The sequence below is a fragment of the Poromitra crassiceps genome, assembly GCF_964638095.1.
Source record: "Poromitra crassiceps genome assembly, chromosome: 10".
NCBI lineage: Eukaryota > Metazoa > Chordata > Actinopteri > Beryciformes > Melamphaidae > Poromitra > Poromitra crassiceps.
In genome coordinates, this window is record NC_139631.1 from 42024294 (window position 1) to 42044003 (window position 19710).

General features: G+C 44.0%; 1 protein-coding gene across 5 annotated transcripts in view; it reads right to left on the bottom strand.

Moving 5' to 3' along the window:
* Positions 1-19710, bottom strand: part of LOC310783399 (outer dense fiber protein 2-like) — a 48557-nt gene that overhangs the window by 21543 nt on the left and 7304 nt on the right. For 3 of the 5 annotated variants that reach the window (XR_014553083.1, XM_083644256.1, XM_083644254.1), the window contains exons 4-11: positions 18208-18323; positions 16871-17000; positions 15728-15859; positions 10539-10613; positions 10328-10399; positions 10084-10200; positions 5794-5907; positions 3088-3197 (exon numbers count right to left, since the gene is read on the bottom strand). Coding sequence is in view for 4 of the 5 variants with exons in the window: in XM_083644256.1 (XP_083500382.1) it covers positions 3088-3197; positions 5794-5907; positions 10084-10200; positions 10328-10399; positions 10539-10613; positions 15728-15859; positions 16871-17000; positions 18208-18323 (866 nt within the window). In the remaining variant the exon portion in view is untranslated. The remainder of the gene's footprint in view (positions 1-3087; positions 3198-5793; positions 5908-10083; positions 10201-10327; positions 10400-10538; positions 10614-15727; positions 15860-16870; positions 17001-18207; positions 18324-19710) is intronic. The other 2 variants (XM_083644257.1, XM_083644255.1) reach the window with 1 other exon arrangement.

The following is a 19710-nucleotide window of genomic DNA, read 5'->3' on the forward strand; positions in this document are numbered from 1 at the left end:
ACAGTACAGGTCAGTACAGGTCAGGTCAGTACAGAACAGGTCAGTACAGGTCAGGTCAGTACAGTACAGGTCAGTACAGGTCAGGTCAGTACAGTACAGGTCAGTACAGTACAGGTCAGGTCAGTACAGGTCAGGTCAGTACAGTACAGTACAGGTCAGTACAGGTCAGGTCAGTACAGTACAGGTCAGTACAGTACAGGTCAGTACAGGTCAGGTCAGTACAGAACAGGTCAGTACAGGTCAGTACAGTACAGAACAGGTCAGTACAGAACAGGTCAGTACAGGTCAGTACAGTACAGTACAGGTCAGTACAGGTCAGTACAGTACAGTACAGTACAGGTCAGTACAGGTCAGGTCAGTACAGAACAGGTCAGTACAGGTCAGGTCAGTACAGTACAGGTCAGTACAGTACAGTACAGGTCAGTACAGAACAGGTCAGTACAGGTCAGGTCAGTACAGAACAGGTCAGTACAGGTCAGTACAGTACAGGTCAGCACAGGTCAGTACAGTACAGGTCAGTACAGTACAGTACAGGTCAGTACAGTACAGGTCAGTACAGTACAGGTCAGTACAGTACAGGTCAGTACAGTACAGGTCAGTACAGTACAGTACAGTACAGTACAGGTCAGTACAGTACAGGTCAGTACAGTACAGGTCAGTACAGTACAGGTCAGTACAGTACAGGTCAGTACAGTACAGGTCAGTACAGTACAGGTCAGTACAGTACAGGTCAGTACAGGTCAGTACAGTACAGGTCAGTACAGGACAGGTCAGTACAGTACAGTACAGGTCAGTACAGTACAGTACAGGTCAGCACAGTACAGTACAGGTCAGTACAGTACAGTACAGGTCAGTACAGTACAGTACAGGTCAGTACAGTACAGGTCAGGTCAGTACAGAACAGGTCAGTACAGGTCAGTACAGTACAGGTCAGCACAGGTCAGTACAGTACAGTACAGGTCAGTACAGTACAGGTCAGTACAGGTCAGTACAGTACAGGTCAGTACAGTACAGGTCAGGTCAGTACAGTACAGGTCAGTACAGTACAGGCCAGTACAGTACAGTACAGGTCAGTACAGTACAGGTCAGTACAGTACAGGTCAGTACAGTACAGGTCAGTACAGGTCAGTACAGTACAGGTCAGTACATTACAGGTCAGCACAGGTCAGTACAGTACAGGTCAGTACAGTACAGTACAGTACAGGTCAGTACAGTACAGTACATTACAGGTCAGCACAGGTCAGTACAGGTCAGGTCAGTACAGTACAGGTCAGCACAGTACAGGTCAGTACAGTACAGGTCAGCACAGTACAGGTCAGTACAGTACAGGTCAGTACAGTACAGGTCAGTACAGTACAGGTCAGTACAGCACAGGTCAGTACAGTACAGGTCAGTACAGTACAGTACAGTACAGGTCAGTACAGTACAGGTCAGTACAGTACAGTACATTACAGGTCAGTACAGGTCAGGTCAGTACAGTACAGGTCAGCACAGTACAGGTCAGTACAGTACAGGTCAGTACAGTTCAGTACAGTACAGGTCAGTACAGGTCAGCACAGTACAGGTCAGCACAGTACAGGTCAGTACAGGTCAGTACAGTACAGGTCAGTACAGTTCAGTACAGGTCAGTACAGGACAGGTCAGCACAGTACAGGTCAGCACAGTACAGTACAGGTCAGTACAGTACAGGTCAGTACAGTACAGTACAGGTCAGTACAGGACAGGTCAGCACAGTACAGGTCAGTACAGTACAGGTAAGTACAGTACAGGTCAGTACAGTACAGGTCAGCACAGTACAGGTCAGTACAGGTCAGTACAGTACAGGTCAGTACAGGACAGGTCAGCACAGTACAGGTCAGTACAGTACAGGTCAGTACAGGTCAGTACAGTACAGGTCAGTACAGGACAGGTCAGCACAGTACAGGTCAGTACAGTACAGGTCAGTACAGTACAGGTCAGTACAGGTCAGTACAGTACAGGTCAGTACAGGACAGGTCAGCACAGTACAGGTCAGTACAGGTCAGTACAGTACAGGTCAGTACAGGACAGGTCAGTACAGGACAGGTCAGCACAGTACAGGTCAGTACAGTACAGGTCAGTACAGTACAGGTCAGTACAGTACAGGTCAGTACAGTACAGGTCAGTACAGGACAGGTCAGCACAGTACAGGTCAGCACAGTACAGGTCAGTACAGTACAGGTCAGTACAGGTCAGTACAGTACAGGTCAGTACAGGTCAGTACAGTACAGGTCAGTACAGGACAGGTCAGTACAGTACAGGAAATTGTGTGTTCATTAGGACTATCATCAGGGATCACACACTTATTTTACAATTAAATTCCAAAACCTTTCTTCGTTTGAATTTGGGGTTGATTTTAATCATATGTGACATTTTCATGTAAATTAATGTCCAGTTTGCTCCTATCTATTGCCAATGATCTAACCCAGTGGTTCTCAAACTGTTTTGGCTTCAGTACCCGCTTTCCCTGAGTTCTGAATCCAAGTACCCCCTTTACCAGACTACAACATTTAGCTTAGAAAACTGCAAGTGAAAACTGTAGAACAGGGGTGGCCAAACTACGGCCCGCGGGCCAACTGCAGCCCGCTGCCCGTTTTTAAGTGGCCCGCCATGAATTTAGGAAAAAATTTGCAAAAATGCAGAAAAAGAAACAAAAAAACAAAAACAAAAAAACAGATCCCCCCCCCCCATTTCGTTTTTTCAATTTAAAACCATTGAAAATAGGTTATACTTGAGTACCCTGACCTGGTCTATTTATTTTTAAACATTTTTAATACTGAATGAATGTTTAATACTAATGTTATGTTAAATTATCTCTGTCTTAACCTGTTGGCACAGGAAAAGAAAATTTAAACATACAGAAATACCCATTGTAATAGGTGAGCACATCAATAAACTATGTGTCATATATTTATTTAGGTAGAAATTAAATTTTTGACGGCACAAGGGTTTTCTGGTCCAATTTTTTTTTGCCACAAAAACTGCCGCGCAGTTTGGCCCGCGACTCCTTATATTTTTCTGTACACTGCCTGACCAACTTAAAGCAAACATGTCTCTGGGGTCACTCACATTTTGAGAGCAGTGGTTTCCTCCTCCAGCTGTCTTCTAGCCGCCGCCTCTTCAGAGTGGCGGGAACACCAGTCATTAGATGTGCAGAGAGCTTGAGTCAGCTGCGACTCCTGAACGATGAAATACACACAAGTATATATTATCGGCTTTCAATTCTGCGTTGCAAGTCACTTCGTCGACAATCTTAAAATTTGAGTCAGATGCTGTTAAAGGATGGCTTTGCCGATTAATAACCCACTTTGTATCATTATAATGCATTTCACTTCACAACGCATCACAAAGGAACTTATTTATTTTTATTTTGAAAGTATGCGTACATCCACGGAGAATCAGGGGCAGAGTTTCTGCAAGCGGGACAAATGGAGGATATTTCAGTTCAGTTAATTAACCCCGAAGCTTGCATTTTGGGTCATCACGCTTGATTGATGGGTCATAGAAACATGGTTGGTGCAGGGAATTTACAGCAATATGGAGATGATAGGCTATAACCTGCTATCAATAGTTTTTTAAACTCAATAAACACAGATCTAGTATGTGTCCGGAATTTATTCCAATTGTCCGGGAAACTGAAATCATGTCTAACGGAAACGCTGGTAGTGAGAGCCAGAACATTTAATCTGCTGCAGGATTCTCGGGCCGTTTGTCGGGCCGCTCGGGCGCTGCTCTGTTCCACCAGCAGAGCACATCGCAGCAGACCAGACAAGCTGCCAACTGTGCACAACACAGGGTCCAGTTGATCATCATGTGAGTTAAATGTTGTCAGAACGGTGTTTCTATCCCCCATTTTGTGCTACCTTGAGCGACCGTAAAAGAAAAATGCAAAATTGAGGACGTTTTTATTTTGCCGTTTCTATCAACCTTCCCTAATGCAATCTATCTTCTATCATCATCATCATCATCATCATCTGTCTGTTTCTCTGTCCACTGTGATTGTCCCACTGTGATGTCATAAATCCCACTGTAACATCATCAGTGATGTCATAAATCCAACTGTGACATCGTCAGTGATGTCATAAATCCCAGCGATGTCATAAGTCCCACTGTGACATCATCAGTGATGTCATAAATCCCACTGTGACATCATCAGTGATGTCATAAATCTTACTGATGACATCATCAGTGATGTCATAAATCTGACATAATCAGTGATGCTGGTCTCAACACAGCAGCCTGCGAATGCGAGCTGCAGGGCCAGCTTGGCGAGCTGCAGAGCCTAGGAATCGAGCGTGCGAGATCCCTAGTATAAATAAATTTGACAATGTGGGCTCTGTTCTCTGTTTGTTTCAATTTTTGTCCCACTGATGTCATCAGTAATGTCATTAATCAGTGATGATGTCATCAGTGATGTCATAAATCAGTGATGTCATCAGTGATTTCATAAATCGCCGTGGCATTGTGACATCATCAGTGATGTCATAAGAGTAATTGTGATGTCATCAGTGATGCGAAGTTGTGACATCATCAGTGATCATCAGTGATATCATAAGAGCATGTGAGCTCGCACAGTGGTCCAGCTGCAGGGCGTGCGAGGCCGCGCAGTGGCCGAGCTGCGTATGTGAGCTGCAGGGTCAGCTCGACGAGCTGCAGGGTGGGTGAGCCCGCACAGCGGGCGAGCCTAGGAATCGAGCGCGACCTTCAGTATCTATCTACCACCGCTCTAACCTCTGACCTTCAGTATCTATCTACCACCACTCTGACCTCTGACCTTCAGTATCTATCTACCACCACTCTGACCTCTGACCTTCAGTATCTATCTACCACCGCTCTGACCTCTGACCTTCAGTATCTATCTACCACCACTCTGACCTCTGACCTTCAGTATCTATCTACCACCGCTCTAACCTCTGACCTTCAGTATCTATCTACCACCACTCTGACCTCTGACCTTCAGTATCTATCTACCACCGCTCTAACCTCTGACCTTCAGTATCTATCTACCACCGCTCTGACCTCTGACCTTCAGTATCTATCTACCACCGCTCTAACCTCTGACCTTCAGTATCTATCTACCACCACTCTGACCTCTGACCTTCAGTATCTATCTACCACCACTCTGACCTCTGACCTTCAGTATCTATCTACCACCGCTCTGACCTCTGACCTTCAGTATCTATCTACCACCACTCTGACCTCTGACCTTCAGTATCTATCTACCACCGCTCTAACCTCTGACCTTCAGTATCTATCTACCACCGCTCTGACCTCTGACCTTCAGTATCTATCTACCACCGCTCTAACCTCTGACCTTCAGTATCTATCTACCACCACTCTGACCTCTGACCTTCAGTATCTATCTACCACCGCTCTAACCTCTGACCTTCAGTATCTATCTACCACCACTCTGACCTCTGACCTTCAGTATCTATCTACCACCGCTCTAACCTCTGACCTTCAGTATCTATCTACCACCACTCTGACCTCTGACCTTCAGTATCTATCTACCACCGCTCTAACCTCTGACCTTCAGTATCTATCTACCACCACTCTGACCTCTGACCTTCAGTATCTATCTACCACCACTCTGACCTCTGACCTTCAGTATCTATCTACCACCACTCTGACCTCTGACCTTCAGTATCTATCTACCACCACTCTGACCTCTGACCTTCAGTATCTATCTACCACCACTCTGACCTCTGACCTTCAGTATCTATCTACCACCACTCTGACCTCTGACCTTCAGTATCTATCTACCACCACTCTGACCTTCTCATGCAGCTTGGCAGCCAGTCTCCGGGTCAGCCTCTCCTGCTCCTCCCCTCGCTGCTGCCTGAGAGCCTGCACCTCCTCCTGCAGAGACTGCACCTCCTGCTGCAGCATCTGCTCCACACACAGAGAGAGAGGCAGACACCACACACTGGTTTAAAGAGGCATTAAAAACCCTTTCACACTGATTTTCACATTTGTCACATACATATTCTGTATAGGGATGGGTATTTTAAGTAATTTAAATATTCAAGTACTCGCATTAAATTATTATACTACTACTGTAGTACTACTGTACTCCAGTACTCAAAAAAAGAAAACAAGAGAAAGAAATCTAAGTACGAATAGGTCCCAAGTGAAAATGCGGGTAGCTTTCCAAGTCTGAATGGAAACACATAAGCGGAACCAAAGTCTGACTACTGCTAAACAGTACATTTCATAGGCTATAGGCATAACTGTGCGTTAGTGTTAATTTTGTCGGCTATTTTTTATTTAGTCTTAGTCTTAGTCCCGTGTTAAATGTCCTTGTTAGTCTTTGTCATATTTAGTCAACCTCATCCTGTTTTTATTTAGTCAAGTTTTAGTCGACTAAACGTTTGAGCATTTTAGTCTCAGCTTAGTCAAATAAAACCATAAGTATATTAGTCTAGTCTTAGTCAACGAAAACTGTTCACATTTTAGTCTAGTTTTAGTCAATGAAAACGGTTGAATCTGCTTCACTAGTAATGGTATTTCGAAGCAGTGTTGGCAACTCTTTCCCAGGAAAAGTAGCTAATGGTGACCCTGCTCACCCGGGCCAGTGTCGGCGTACGGCGGTAGCAACATCAAGTGGAGCATATTTACAGTCCCTGCTTAGCCCGCAGCTGAGGGGAGAATGGAGGGAGGCTGGCTGTGCTGTGTGGAAAGTGCTCAGACCTCTCTGGATATAATGTAGACAAGCAAGTAGCTGTACATTTTGGGAACACAATACCTCATACACATATAGACCCTGCATTGAAAATTAATTAGTGTTAATTTTGTCGTCTATTTTTTAATTTAGTTGTAGTCTTAGTCCTGTGTCAAATGTCCTTGTTAGTTTTTATCATATTTAGTCAACCTCATCGTCTTTTTGTTTAGTCAAGTTTTAGTCGACTAAAAGTCTGAACATTTTAGTTTCGTCTTAGTCTTGGGGAAAAAGGTAGTCGACTAACATTTGTCGTCATAGTTTTCGTCGACGAAATTAACACTACTGTGCGTTCATATACCAATTGTGAAAATCGCATTATGCCGAGTTCAGACTAGGCGCTCCGAGACCTCGGTGAGCTGTTTTTGGAGCTCGCAACAAACCCCCCCTGATCTGAGGCAACAAACCCCCCCTGATCAGAGGCAACAAACCCCCCCCCCTGATCTGAGGCAACAAACCCCCCCTGATCAGAGGCAACAAACCCCCCCCCTGATCTGAGGCAACAAACCCCCCCTGATCAGAGGCAACAAACCCCCCCCCTGATCTGAGGCAACAAACCCCCCCTGATCAGAGGCAACAAACCCCCCCCCCCTGATCTGAGGCAACAAACCCCCCCCCTGATCTGAGGCAACAAACCCCCCCCCTGATCTGAGGCAACAAACCCCCCCTGATCTGAGGCAACAAACCCCCCCTGATCAGAGGCAACAAACCCCCCCCCCTGATCTGAGGCAAATCACGTTGGCTCTGCGCTCGCAAATCGGCCCTCGCTTGTTAAATGTGAACTGTCCACACAGACGCGAGCGGGGAGCTCCTCCCCCGAGCACTCACCGACCAGTCACAGAGGTCCGACAGATATCTAGCCTGCTTGATATCTAGTCGTGTCGGGAGTGTGGTCAGGAGAGAAGAGCGTAGTGAGGCAGACACAGCCGGGGTGATGTGTGCTGTCTGCACCACACGGTCTGACTGAGGAAGGTCATTCTCCGGGATTGGTACAAACTGTCCCACAACCAAAAAACTAATTTAAAAAGCATTTAAGTAGCTATGCAAATCGTATGCGTTTAGTAAAATCATTCTATTATCTATTGAAACCCGAAATAATATTTGAGATAGCTGTAAACTTACTAACTCCGACTTAATCAATCTGACATTGCACCAATTTTGGAGAATGACCCGTGTGTTTAGAAAAAAATTAAATAAAGAATAAAGCCGGTGTGAGACTGTTTGTGGACTTGTCAGGGATTCTCCTGGTGATTGAAATATCTTGTAATGTGTGATCTCCTGTCGCATCAGCTCAGTCATATAGTGTGAAAACCACAACGACTCAAAGGCTACGTTCACACAGCCACCCTTAGTGCTTGAATCTGACTTGTTGCTCACATCTGATTTGTTTGTGTGGCTGTTCACACAGACTTTTTAAAAGTGGCCCATATCAGACTCCAGTGTGAACAGGTCACGGCCCCGAAGTGACCCACATGTGCAGAAGAACAACTATAACATCACACGCAGCACACTGCTGTTCTACGTAAACCCGGAAGAAGACAGCAGTAAACACGGGGGTAGCTGACAATGTTGTTTCATCTGTTGTTTACGGTTTAATTGACAAGTTATTGTGCAGTGGAAGCCAGCGAATACAGGAGCAGATGATAGCGAGGAGGAGGAGAAAGAGAGCCAAAATTTTAATGATGGCATTTTGTGGAGCAATAGCTGCTACTTCTTGCTAATACATATAAGGTCTAAAACCTCACTGTCCCTCCACTGATTAGCTCCCTCACAGCTGTCCTCCATGTTTGTAATCACAATCTGCCCGCTTGGTCCTCCCTCCTCCCGCCAGCGCAGAATAGTGACGAATGTCGCTCAGGAATGATGTAAAAGTCACATTGAAGTCTGATATGGGCCAGATGTCTGTTCACACCAGTCACATTCCAAAACATCAGATTCGAATCTGATGTTTTTCCACATTTGAAAGTAGCCCAGGTCGTCTTTAAAAAAAGTCACTTTCAATGTGACTTGTACTGTTCACACAGTCATGAAAAAGACTGATCTGAGTCACTTAGGGGGGGAAACATTAGATTCAAGCACTAAGGATGGTGAACGTAGCCAAAGACTCCTGATTACAAGACAGACAGTTGTGTAGTGTGAAAGGAACAGAGACTGACGACTGATGAGGATCTTGTAGTCTTTAACCGCCATTACTCGCTCGAGTTTGACCGTGTGAATTTGTCGCTCAACTTGAATTATTTCAACGACAACTTGAGCAAATAGCAGCTCAGGCAAATTTCGCCCCGCAAAGTTTCACTTCATTCAGCTCGCCTCGCCACGCCAGTTCTCGCCACGCAAATTTGCTAAATCACGTTTGAACTGAACGCTTTGTCAGACGTTCCTACAGAGTGGGAAGCCGGTGGGATATGATGAGTCCTGGTCACTGCACTAGTACCTCTGCTCGGCCTGCTCGGGAGGGAGGGGAAGTGGGGGGAATAGCGTGATCCTCCCAAGCGCTACGTCCTGCCGGTGAAACTCCTCACTGTCAGGTGAAAACAAGCCGCTCACGACTGCACATGTATCCGATGCTTCCTCCGATACATGTGTGGGAAAAAAAGGCAAATAATTTGTGTGGTCAAACTCGCGTGAGTGAAGCCTTTTTTCCGCCTTGGTGTGAACGCACAGTAAGAGTATCTATTACTATCTGAAGGGGCGTTCACACCGGGGGCGACTTCGCAGATTCGCACAGCGAGATTACATACAAACGCGAGCAAACGCCATTTCGCCCCAGGCAGCGCAAATGAAGCAACATTTTGGCTTTCACATCTATGTAAATTGGGCAACAACGGAAAACAAGTGCAATTCGAAATTCATTTACGCCAACCGGGCTTCAATTAACGTCAGATCCTGAAACAATGCGTGCGCAGATCTATACTTTTTTGGTAGCGTCCCATCCAAAAAATGACAACAATTTGTATTATATACAATTGAGTATGTGGATATTGTTTGTCTGTTTGTTTCAAGTTCTGTGTTCGGCCACAGCTATGCTGTTTTATGTGCGATCGGGCTGAAACCTTCAGGGTGTGTAAAGGGCACCCGTGTGGGTGACCTGACGGAGCCAGATTTTGTAATTATTAGGCTAATTAGCAATGATGTGATGTCATCAGTGATGATGTCATCAACGATGTCATAAGACACACACGCGCGCGGCCGAGTCTAGGCATCGAGCACGTGTAGCGCGCGAGATGTCTAGTATAGAACATAGTCAATTTATATTATTTTGTTTATATCGTTTTGTTTACAAAGCAAAACAAAGGCATGTAGAATGTTGGTCCACGTCCCCCTCCCCCCAGTTTACTTTCACAAACCTGAGTCTGGGCGGCGAGTCGGCTCTTCTCAGCCTCTTTCCTGCTCAGCTGGGACTCGAGGTGGGCGCGCGTCGACTCCAGGACCTTGGACAGCTCCTCAGTCGTTTTCACGTTGTCCTGCCGGGTGGAGGGAAGCAGAGGCACTTTCTGTTTGTCAACACCTAAAGGTGGAAGATGTTTTTCAAACGGTGGTAGTAGGCTAATAAAAACCATACAGTGATTTAAAATGTGGGTATTTTAAAACCTTTTCAAAATCCAAATGCTCGGCAAGCTTGGATGCCTCTTTCTCTTTGCTGGCGAGTTTGGCCAAAAGTCGCTGCAAGAGAAAAATCAATTTTAAATCAAACAATCCAAATCATTCTTCTCTTCACCGTCTGGTGACCGACCCACCTATCAATAAGGAGAAACACAACACGAAATATGATTGGGTGGGTCGGGTGCTTATTATTACTCACAATGTTCTCTGCTTCACTGTCGGCCAATCTCTCCCTTAATGAATCTTGCCGCTCCGACGACTCCAGTGATTCCTTCTAAGAAGTCAACATGGAAATGACATAGTGATGGGAAGATCCATTTATCTCCCGATACGATTCGATATGTGATCTGAGGTTCAGGTTTCAATATAAACACGATACAATGTGATCAATAAAACTAAATGAAACTAATTCTGTGCAGAATCATTTTTCTGAGACACAAATCTTTCTGCTGAATCCTCCAAAAATTGTAATAGAAAGGAATGACTGCAGGATAACACTCCAATGACTTAGGCCAGGGGTTTTCAAAGTCTGAGACTCCCCCCTCCAGACAAAGCTTGGAGAAAGGAGCCCCCCTCGCTCAATTCCTGGATGCCTATGGGATCATGATTAGTTATTTGATCCCATAGACACTCAACAATTGAGCCAAGATAGCCTGATATTGCTGTATGACATCATATGTGTCATGACAGTGTAAGCAGGAAAAAAGCACACGGATCTGGATATTGTCAGATGCGATTCAGGCCTCAGTCATATGTGGAAATAAATCACATATGAATCAGACATGGCCCAAAACGACTGCAATCTAAGCAGACATATCAGATCGGCAAGTAAGCCCCGCCCCCTTTTAGGGGGGAAACACACGCCTCTCCCCGTTGACTTCAATGTAAAATAGCACTAACAAAAAAAATTATAGAAAAATAACAGAATCAATCTCGTTTATTAATGACCCCAAATTAAACACCATGACATACATGTACACACATGTATAATTAAGCAATATATCACGAGAGCAAGTGTGTTGTGGTGAATATATCCCGCTGATAAACTGTTATCCCACTCGGCCTGCGGCCTCGTGGGATAACAGTTTATCAGCGGGATATATTCCACAACACACGCTGCTCGAGTGCTATATTGCTTTTATAAAACGGTTTCCAAGTATGATAATATAATAATAATAATAATACTATAAGTCCGACTCCGACTGGCATGTCATTCTGATAGAGTCAGTTGAAACACTACTGTAAGGCGGGACCCCAAGAACATGCGGGTGATTTGATTGGATCGTTCTGGAGACTGAAGTTGACATTGGCCAATCCTGGCGCTTGCTGAGTAGCTGAGATTTTTCTGGAAACCCCGACAGGCAGCTCGAGCCGCAGCGCTGCATTCTCAGCGCTTGTTGAGAAGCTGAATGCTCTCTGCAAAGCTGACACCAACTAACGTTACGGGGTTAAATGCGGAGTTAAATGCGGGGTTAACAGCCTTTCTTTTGCAAAGAAGACATTAGCCCGCATCTATTCTTGTACAAAACATCATTTTCTGCGAAGTATTAGTAAAGTTATAAGCGAAGATCGATTCACAAGGATCTGACAGCTGTCTCCGCCATTTTTTTTTCTACGTTGTCATTTGAGGTAAGCCTTATTATTACTCTCTTAGTAAGAGAGTTGCCATGGCAACCAATAACCCATGGCCATGGGTTATTGAACTCGGTTACTGGAATTATACAATGGCTGTGAACCAATCAGATTGCTTGATTTGAGAGAGCCGTTTTATAATTATATATATAAGATATGGTAATGGTATATACACATAATATGTGATGTAGTTTATGTATATTCTACACATCTGTAATGATATGTAAGTATTTCTGATGTATGCAATACCTTGAAAGGTACAGTATGTATGTATGTAATATCCAAAACTGTACCGTTTGTACAGAAGGTATTTTTTACACAGAATGTAAACTTTGTATGTGATTGAAACTATGCAAATTGTTTGATGTCTTGAAACTATGCAAGTTGTTTGACCCCAGGAAGAATAGCTGCAGCTCTGCTGTAGCTAATGGGGATCTTAAATAAAGACAAAGACAAAGACATGACAATATATTACAACTCGTCTGACCATAGAATGGGCCATATTACTGAGTTGTAATATATTGTCATGTCATGGTGTTTTGGGGTCATTTAAAAACAAGATTGATTCTGTTATTTTTCTATATTTTTTTTTGGTAGTGCTATTTTACATTGAGGTCAACGGGGAGAGGCTTGTGTTTACCCCCTAAAAGGGGGCGGGACCATGTGCCACCAGCAGCCGCCTACAAAATGACGTATTGCCGATCTGGTGTATATCGGATATTGCTTCTCATTGCGAGTCGCACGTGATCGAAAATGCCATGAGTGTGTGTGTGCGTCCTCGTGCTTCCAGAGGCTGTAGTAGGCTACTCAGCTGTTCACTGCACTGTTTCGCTCCCGTTCAGACCATGAAGGCTTTGTTCGAAAACACCGTAAGTCCAATTTAATTCAAAATGCCTCCTGAAATGCATCTCTCAATGCCCAGATGATTCTGTATCCAAACACAGCGCTATTTTCAAACTTCAATTGGCTCCAAATAACACATCATCTCTTTTACTTTCGCTTGGTCATTCTGTGATTATATAGTTTAGGTGTCAGTTTCTTAAAAGTTGGAGGTTCATTAAGACAAAATCCTCAGATGCAGACCGTTTATTTGATAAGCTATTTATTTTGCTTTCTGCTTCACAAGGAACCAGCTTGTGCAAAATATTCCCGCACATCAGAGCTCTCAAGGAGCCAGGTGACAAATCAACTACTTGAGAAACACGGTACAATAATGTCCGCACACTAAAGGTGTTTGCACACACAGTCCGTTTGTTTTCGTATGCGGTTTTTTAATCTGTCATCTGAAAACACAGACAGGTCCCAGCTCCCAAAAAGCTATTGACTGATGTGAAAAACGCAGAAAATCGAACCTGTTCCAAAAACTTTAATGACGGACGAAGGTTTCGGAGTCAGTGTGTAAACACAAGGTTGTATTTATTTTAGAACGTGCGGCAGTTTCGGACGAAAAATACGGACATGGTGCTCAAATGCCTTAAGGATTATGTTCCCGGTCAGTTTATTATTAATGTTTCGATCAAAGGACCGGATGAGGAGAAACATACAGTTTACCATGCAGCTCTTTTCATGTGCTTAATATCAGCACGAGGATTAAAAATGAATTTAATATTTCTGCACTTGGTGAGTCAGTGGTGCTCCACAGTGAGTTTAAGAAGCATATTTGTTGTTTTCCAATACCTCTATAATATTTCTATAATATTCCTGTAGGGACTTGTGCTGCACCGTCTGGTCTTAGAGTTTATTCCTCGTGTACGCATGTGGGTTGTTTCAAGTGAAGCAAGTGTAAACACACACGTATCATATATGGGTCACTTTTAAAAGTAGATGTAAGCAGAAGGTAAAAGATATATAAGCAAAAAAGCCAGATCTGAGCATCTAGACCTGCAGTGTAAATGCAGCCAAAGAATTCCACTCTGGAACCTGTTTTCACTTTTTTTGCAACCAATGCAAAAGAAGTGTGCCGTTTCATGCAGGGAGCATTGCTGTCTAAACAGGGTCTTAGTATATTGTTTTATGCAGGGAGCATTGCTGTCTAAACAGGGTCTTAGTATATTGTTTTATGCAGGGAGCATTGCTGTCCCCCTCATTCTGATTTGTGATTTTGGGCTAAGCTTAATTGTTCCCACGGTAATGTGCTTGACATTTAAATTGATAGGTTTGTTACATTAGAATGTAATCCATGAACCATTTTAGATTTAAAGCATAACATATTTTCGTTGAACTATGAAGCTTTTGCACACAAAAAAAGTTTTAATTTTTATTTTCCTGAAAACTATTCGTCCCTGGCAAAGTGCCACGGACCCCCATTTGAGAACCACTGCTCTAGACTGTCTCTTACAAAACAAGAAATATTGTTCAGAAAAGATATCAGAAAACACCACATTTAGGAGTCTTTTGTGTTTTTGATGAATAAAACGTCATTTGATTGACAATTTATTTGGTTGCGTGATCAGACAGTCACACGGTGACGTGCACTCCACGCACAAAGAGTACGGTTTCTGGATACCAATGTTTTACATCTGAAGACACAAATGCCATGTATGTTTTAGTAACAGACTTTTAAATGTTCACTGTGTTCGTCTGTACACAAGGCTCTGTCTCGCCCCGGCGCGGAGTTGCCATACAACATGTTTAGTTTGGATGGTAAATTAATTCATTAACCTACACCTCCGTAGACGCACACAGTCAACGTGTTACATTGATCGTTCATGTTCTAAAAAATTATATAAAGTTACTTGTCTCATCGTTGGTTGGAATCATGACACTCAGCGTTGCCAAACAGCGGCCGACATTGTGAAGTGTAAGTGGCTCATATAATGCAAATATAGTTCCAGTAAAAAGCCTTCACGCTGAAGTCGTGTCTTTATTGTCTTTAAAAGAGCCCAACGCAACAAGAAGGCAGCAACTCCCATATAGGGAGTTATATATATATATACAATATATACTGTAGCACTAGCAAACGTTATATATGTGCAAAGTGCACATTGAGACTTCAACAATTCGATGGTACAGTGGATAAGTAACAGCGCTTTTACGCCGGCGGTCTAGATTCGGCAAGCTTTTTATTTTTTTTAATGCAGCAAAAATGGTTAAATCTGGGCATACCGTAGGCTATATGTAACGCTGCTGAATGCACACTGCACATCATTTTGGCAGAATAGCTGAATATAAAACAATTTACAACCACAATCACCATGTTGTAGCATTTGGAGTGTGTGTGTACGCGTGTGTTTTTGTTGTCTGTTTTTTTGTTGTCGTTGTTGTTTTTGTTTTGTTTCTGTCGGAGTTTGTTCGTTCTGGTATAAAGGAACAGAAAAGGAAAAAATTTAAGAGAAGAGAAATTTGTACCAAATAATCATGTAGCGCATCATGTCTCTGGAGATTGACCTTATTTTTCTTCTCCCTTATTTTTGTTTATTCTTTCACCTTCTGTCACTGTCCAGACCAATGTTGTGTCTGAGCTGCCATGCTCTTGTTTTTGTTTGTTAAAATCAGAAAAACCAAATAAAAATATTATAAAAAAAAAAAAAGAATAGCTGAATATAGCCGTTGTGGGAGCAGTATATTTCGACGTTGTGGGGAGGGACAGGATTGACGTCGCTGGCATTTCCATTCCCGATAGATATAATTAGACCCTGACTCGAAGTATCGGTTTGACGTGCAGAAGATGGTCGTTCTGCGTGAAAACCTTTGCTGGGTGGAACTGCGTCTCCCAAGCGTCTCATTTGCAGGGGGGAAAAAACGAGAGAGACTGACCTCGTGTTCGCGCCACTCTCTGAGGAGTTCCCGCAGGCTGTGGTTTGTGTTGTCGAATATCTCAATCTTCTCCAACAGCACCTCCTGCTGGCGTCCCAGAGACACTGCGTTCATCTTTGATAGTCGCTTATCCTAAAAAACGAAGAAGAAAATATTTACAGTGACAGCCGTTGTAGCATCTGTCCTGCATCGTCCGACCAACCGATCTGCTTCTGCAAACTGTGGGAAAATGATCATCTGATGTTCACGTCAACATGAAATATTACTATTATCTGCACCTATTTCCAGTGAATCAAGCGCTCCAGATTCTTCTTGGGTTCATTCCTGTTGTTTATACTGTCCTGTGCTGACTGCTGAGAGCACCGACCTCCCTCTGTGGAGGGGCTGAAGCGTAAGAGACTCGTCTAATATGAAATATGACTTTTTTTACACAGCTGATTTTCCATGTCACAGTATACACCAGGTGTTCCCAACCTGTTTTGGCTTGTGATCCCACTTTGACGTTCCAAAAATGTAGGGACCACAGACGTTCAGATTTCGGTATGTTGGTACATCAGTGACATCATCAATGATGTCACATGTAACAGAATGCTGACTTTCTTCCTCAGAATTCTGACTCCCTCCCCCCACCCCCCCCACGGAATTCTTCAACTCAGAATTCTACTTTTTTCCAGATCTGACTTTATTCTCAGAATCCTGACTTAAACTCAGAACTCAAATTTTTCACATGTGGTCCTAATCGTCGTCGGTAGTTTTAAATAGTGTGGGGTTTTTTGTTTTTTTATTTCAGTCAACCCCATTTGAATTCCAGGTGACTGGCGACCCTTGGTATACACCTATGTAACAATAAATAACCCCACAAATAACAGACATTTGTATTTTCTTGGATTTATGTATCAAAACTCCATTACTTTTCATCCCTGCAAAGAAGTATATCTTTAGTGGTGACCTCATGCTGCACCAAGGGGGGAATTAAAACTCCAACCCCCCCCAAAAAAAGCGCCATCAATTAAAGCGGTCTTTCTCTCCCTAATTGATCTGCCATTTGTTTACACTTCTGCCCAACATCCTGTTTCAACAGGAAATGTGTTAAGGAAGCAAGATGCTCTCAAAATGTCATTTCATTGCGACCTTAATAGTGACCTTGGTCAGGCTGTCGATGGTGTCCTTCAGAGCTGACAGCTGATTGGCTATCGCCACGCCGTCGATCTCTGCTTCCACCAGCGCTCTGAGCAGCAGGTCTGCCTCCCGCTGCTGACAGCCAGAACTGGACCTGAGAACATGGGGAAACCCTCTCTGTTACAGATGGTAAACACGGGGGAAACCCTCTCAGTTACAGATGGTAAACACGGGGGAAACCCTCTCAGTTACAGATGGTAAACACGGGGGAAACCCTCTCAGTTACAGATGGTAAACACGGGGGAAACCCTCTCTGTTACAGATGGTAAACACGGGGGAAACCCTCTCAGTTACAGATGGTAAACACGGGGGAAACCCTCTCTGTTACAGATGGTAAACACGGGGAAACCCTCTCAGTTACAGATGGTAAACACGGGGAAACCCTCTCTGTTACAGATGGTAAACACGGGGGAACCCCTCTCAGTTACAGATGGTAAACACGGGGGAACCCCTCTCAGTTACAGATGGTAAACACCGGGGAACCCTCTCTGTTACAGATGGTAAACACGGGGGAAACCCTCTCTGTTACAGATGGTAAACACAGGGAAACCCTCTCTGTTACAGGTGGTAAACACGGGGAAACCCTCTCTGTTACAGATGGTAAACACGGGGAACCCTCTCTGTTACAGATGGTAAACACGGGGGGAAACCCTCTCTGTTACAGATGGTAAACACGGGGGGAAACCCTCTCTGTTACAGATGGTAAACACGGGGGAACCCCTCTCTGTTACAGATGGTAAACACGGGGGAAACCCTCTCTGTTACAGATGGTAAACACGGGGGAAACCCTCTCTGTTACAGATGGTAAACACGGGGAAACCCTCTCTGCTACAGATGGTAAACGCGGGGAAACCCTCTCTGTTACAGATGGTAAACACGGGGGGAAACCCTCTCTGTTACAGATGGTAAACACGGGGAAACCCTCTCTGTTACAGATGGTAAACACGGGGGGAAACCCTCTCTGTTACAGATGGTAAACATGGGGAAACCCTCTCTGTTACAGATGGTAAACACGGGGGAAACCCTCTCTGTTACAGATGGTAAACACGGGGGGAAACCCTCTCTGTTACAGATGGTAAACACGGGGGAACCCTCTCTGTTACAGATGGTAAACACGGGGGAAACCCTCTCTGTTACAGATGGTAAACACGGGGGAAACACTCTCTGTTACAGATGGTAAACACGGGGGAAACCCTCCGACTACAAAATGGACCCCAAAATGAAATGCACATCAACGGTGTTCAAGAAGACACTGGTACAAAGCTGTGGTGGCCTCCGCCTGCTGAGGCGGCTCTCCTTACTTCTTTAAACGTCGGTTGCTGTCTTGCTCTCTGAGCTCATCCGTGTGTCGCTGGAGGCCGGTCACTCCGTCTGACTGCTGCTGTGCTCTGTGCTGCTTCGTACGCAGCAAAGACTGCTGATCAAACACAACCAGACAGACATGAGTTTAGTGAAACACTGAGAAAAAACTTTATGCTGAGCAACAAGCTGTACAAATAAAGAAAAGAAAAATATCAAAATTGCAATATTGACTTTTGCAATTAGCAGATGCAATTAGCAGATCACAAGGGGCTGAAACATTTTCTGAGGTAAATGTGTCTCAGATGGTATTAAAGTATTCAGGGACTGTGCATAATTTCTTGCCAAAAAAATCAAGTTGTACATTAGTGTGTGTGTGTGCGTGTGTGTGTGTGTGTGTGTGTGTGTGTGTGTGTGTATTGCTTTAAGGGAATGTAGATTGCAAGACATGACAGAATTGTTAACCTGCTAGTTAAAGACATAAGGTCATATGTTCCATCCTCTGTTGAAATCTATAAACACTCCCGTGTTTCAACTGCCATGTTCAAACTGTGTAATATTGAATGACATCTTCTCAAATGTGACAGCCAATACACCTGATGTGTCGTTGTCGATGAGCACAGTAGAGAGGCCACCATTTTGGAAGTGGGGTGTGCTTTTGATTCCAGTCTGGAAGATGCTTTTATCACCAAGGTTTTGAAATACCAACTGCTCAAGGATGCTATTATACAGCTTGGGTACAATGGTAAATTGCTTGTACTCATATTTGGAAGCCTTGGTAATGTCCATAGGCTGGTCGTAAGTGGCCTGCAGAGGGCAGGACTGCCCAGACCAAGAGCCAAGACTCTGGCCAAATTCTGCTCCATTTCTGCAATAATATACCTTTTTCACGGGGGCCATTTTGTGTCAAAAAGGCAGGATAAACACAGGTGCAAGCAAAACCCCAATGAGGGTTTCCAACTTCCAATCATGGAAGATGGAAACCCTCATTAGTGTTTTGCTTGCACCTGTGTTTATCCTGCCTTTTCGACACAAAATGGCCCCGTGAGAAGGGTCTATTGGCAGTTGCCACATTTGAAGGAGGCGCGGTTTCCTTTATCCATAGATTCAGACTAGATAATCATCATAAGATTTCCCATTGTTTGTGCAAAAGAAATCCTTGAACACAAACAATAATAGTATTGTTTGTGTTCAAGGATTTTTTTTGTCTAAAAGTGAACACAAATAAAGGTGTTAAAATGTGTGTGTGTGTGTGTGTGTGTGTGTGTGTGTGTGTGTGTGTGTGTGTGTGTGTGTGTGTGTGTGTGTGTGTGTGTGTGTGTGTATATATATATAATACATATTATATATACATATATATTATACACACACACACATATACATAGGCTAACATGCTGGTCAGGAAATTTCATTCATGTTCTGCTGATGTACAGATGAACCTTTTCAGAGCCTACTCTACCCCCATTTATACTGCCCCCCTGTGGGTGAACTTCAAAAAAGCGAGC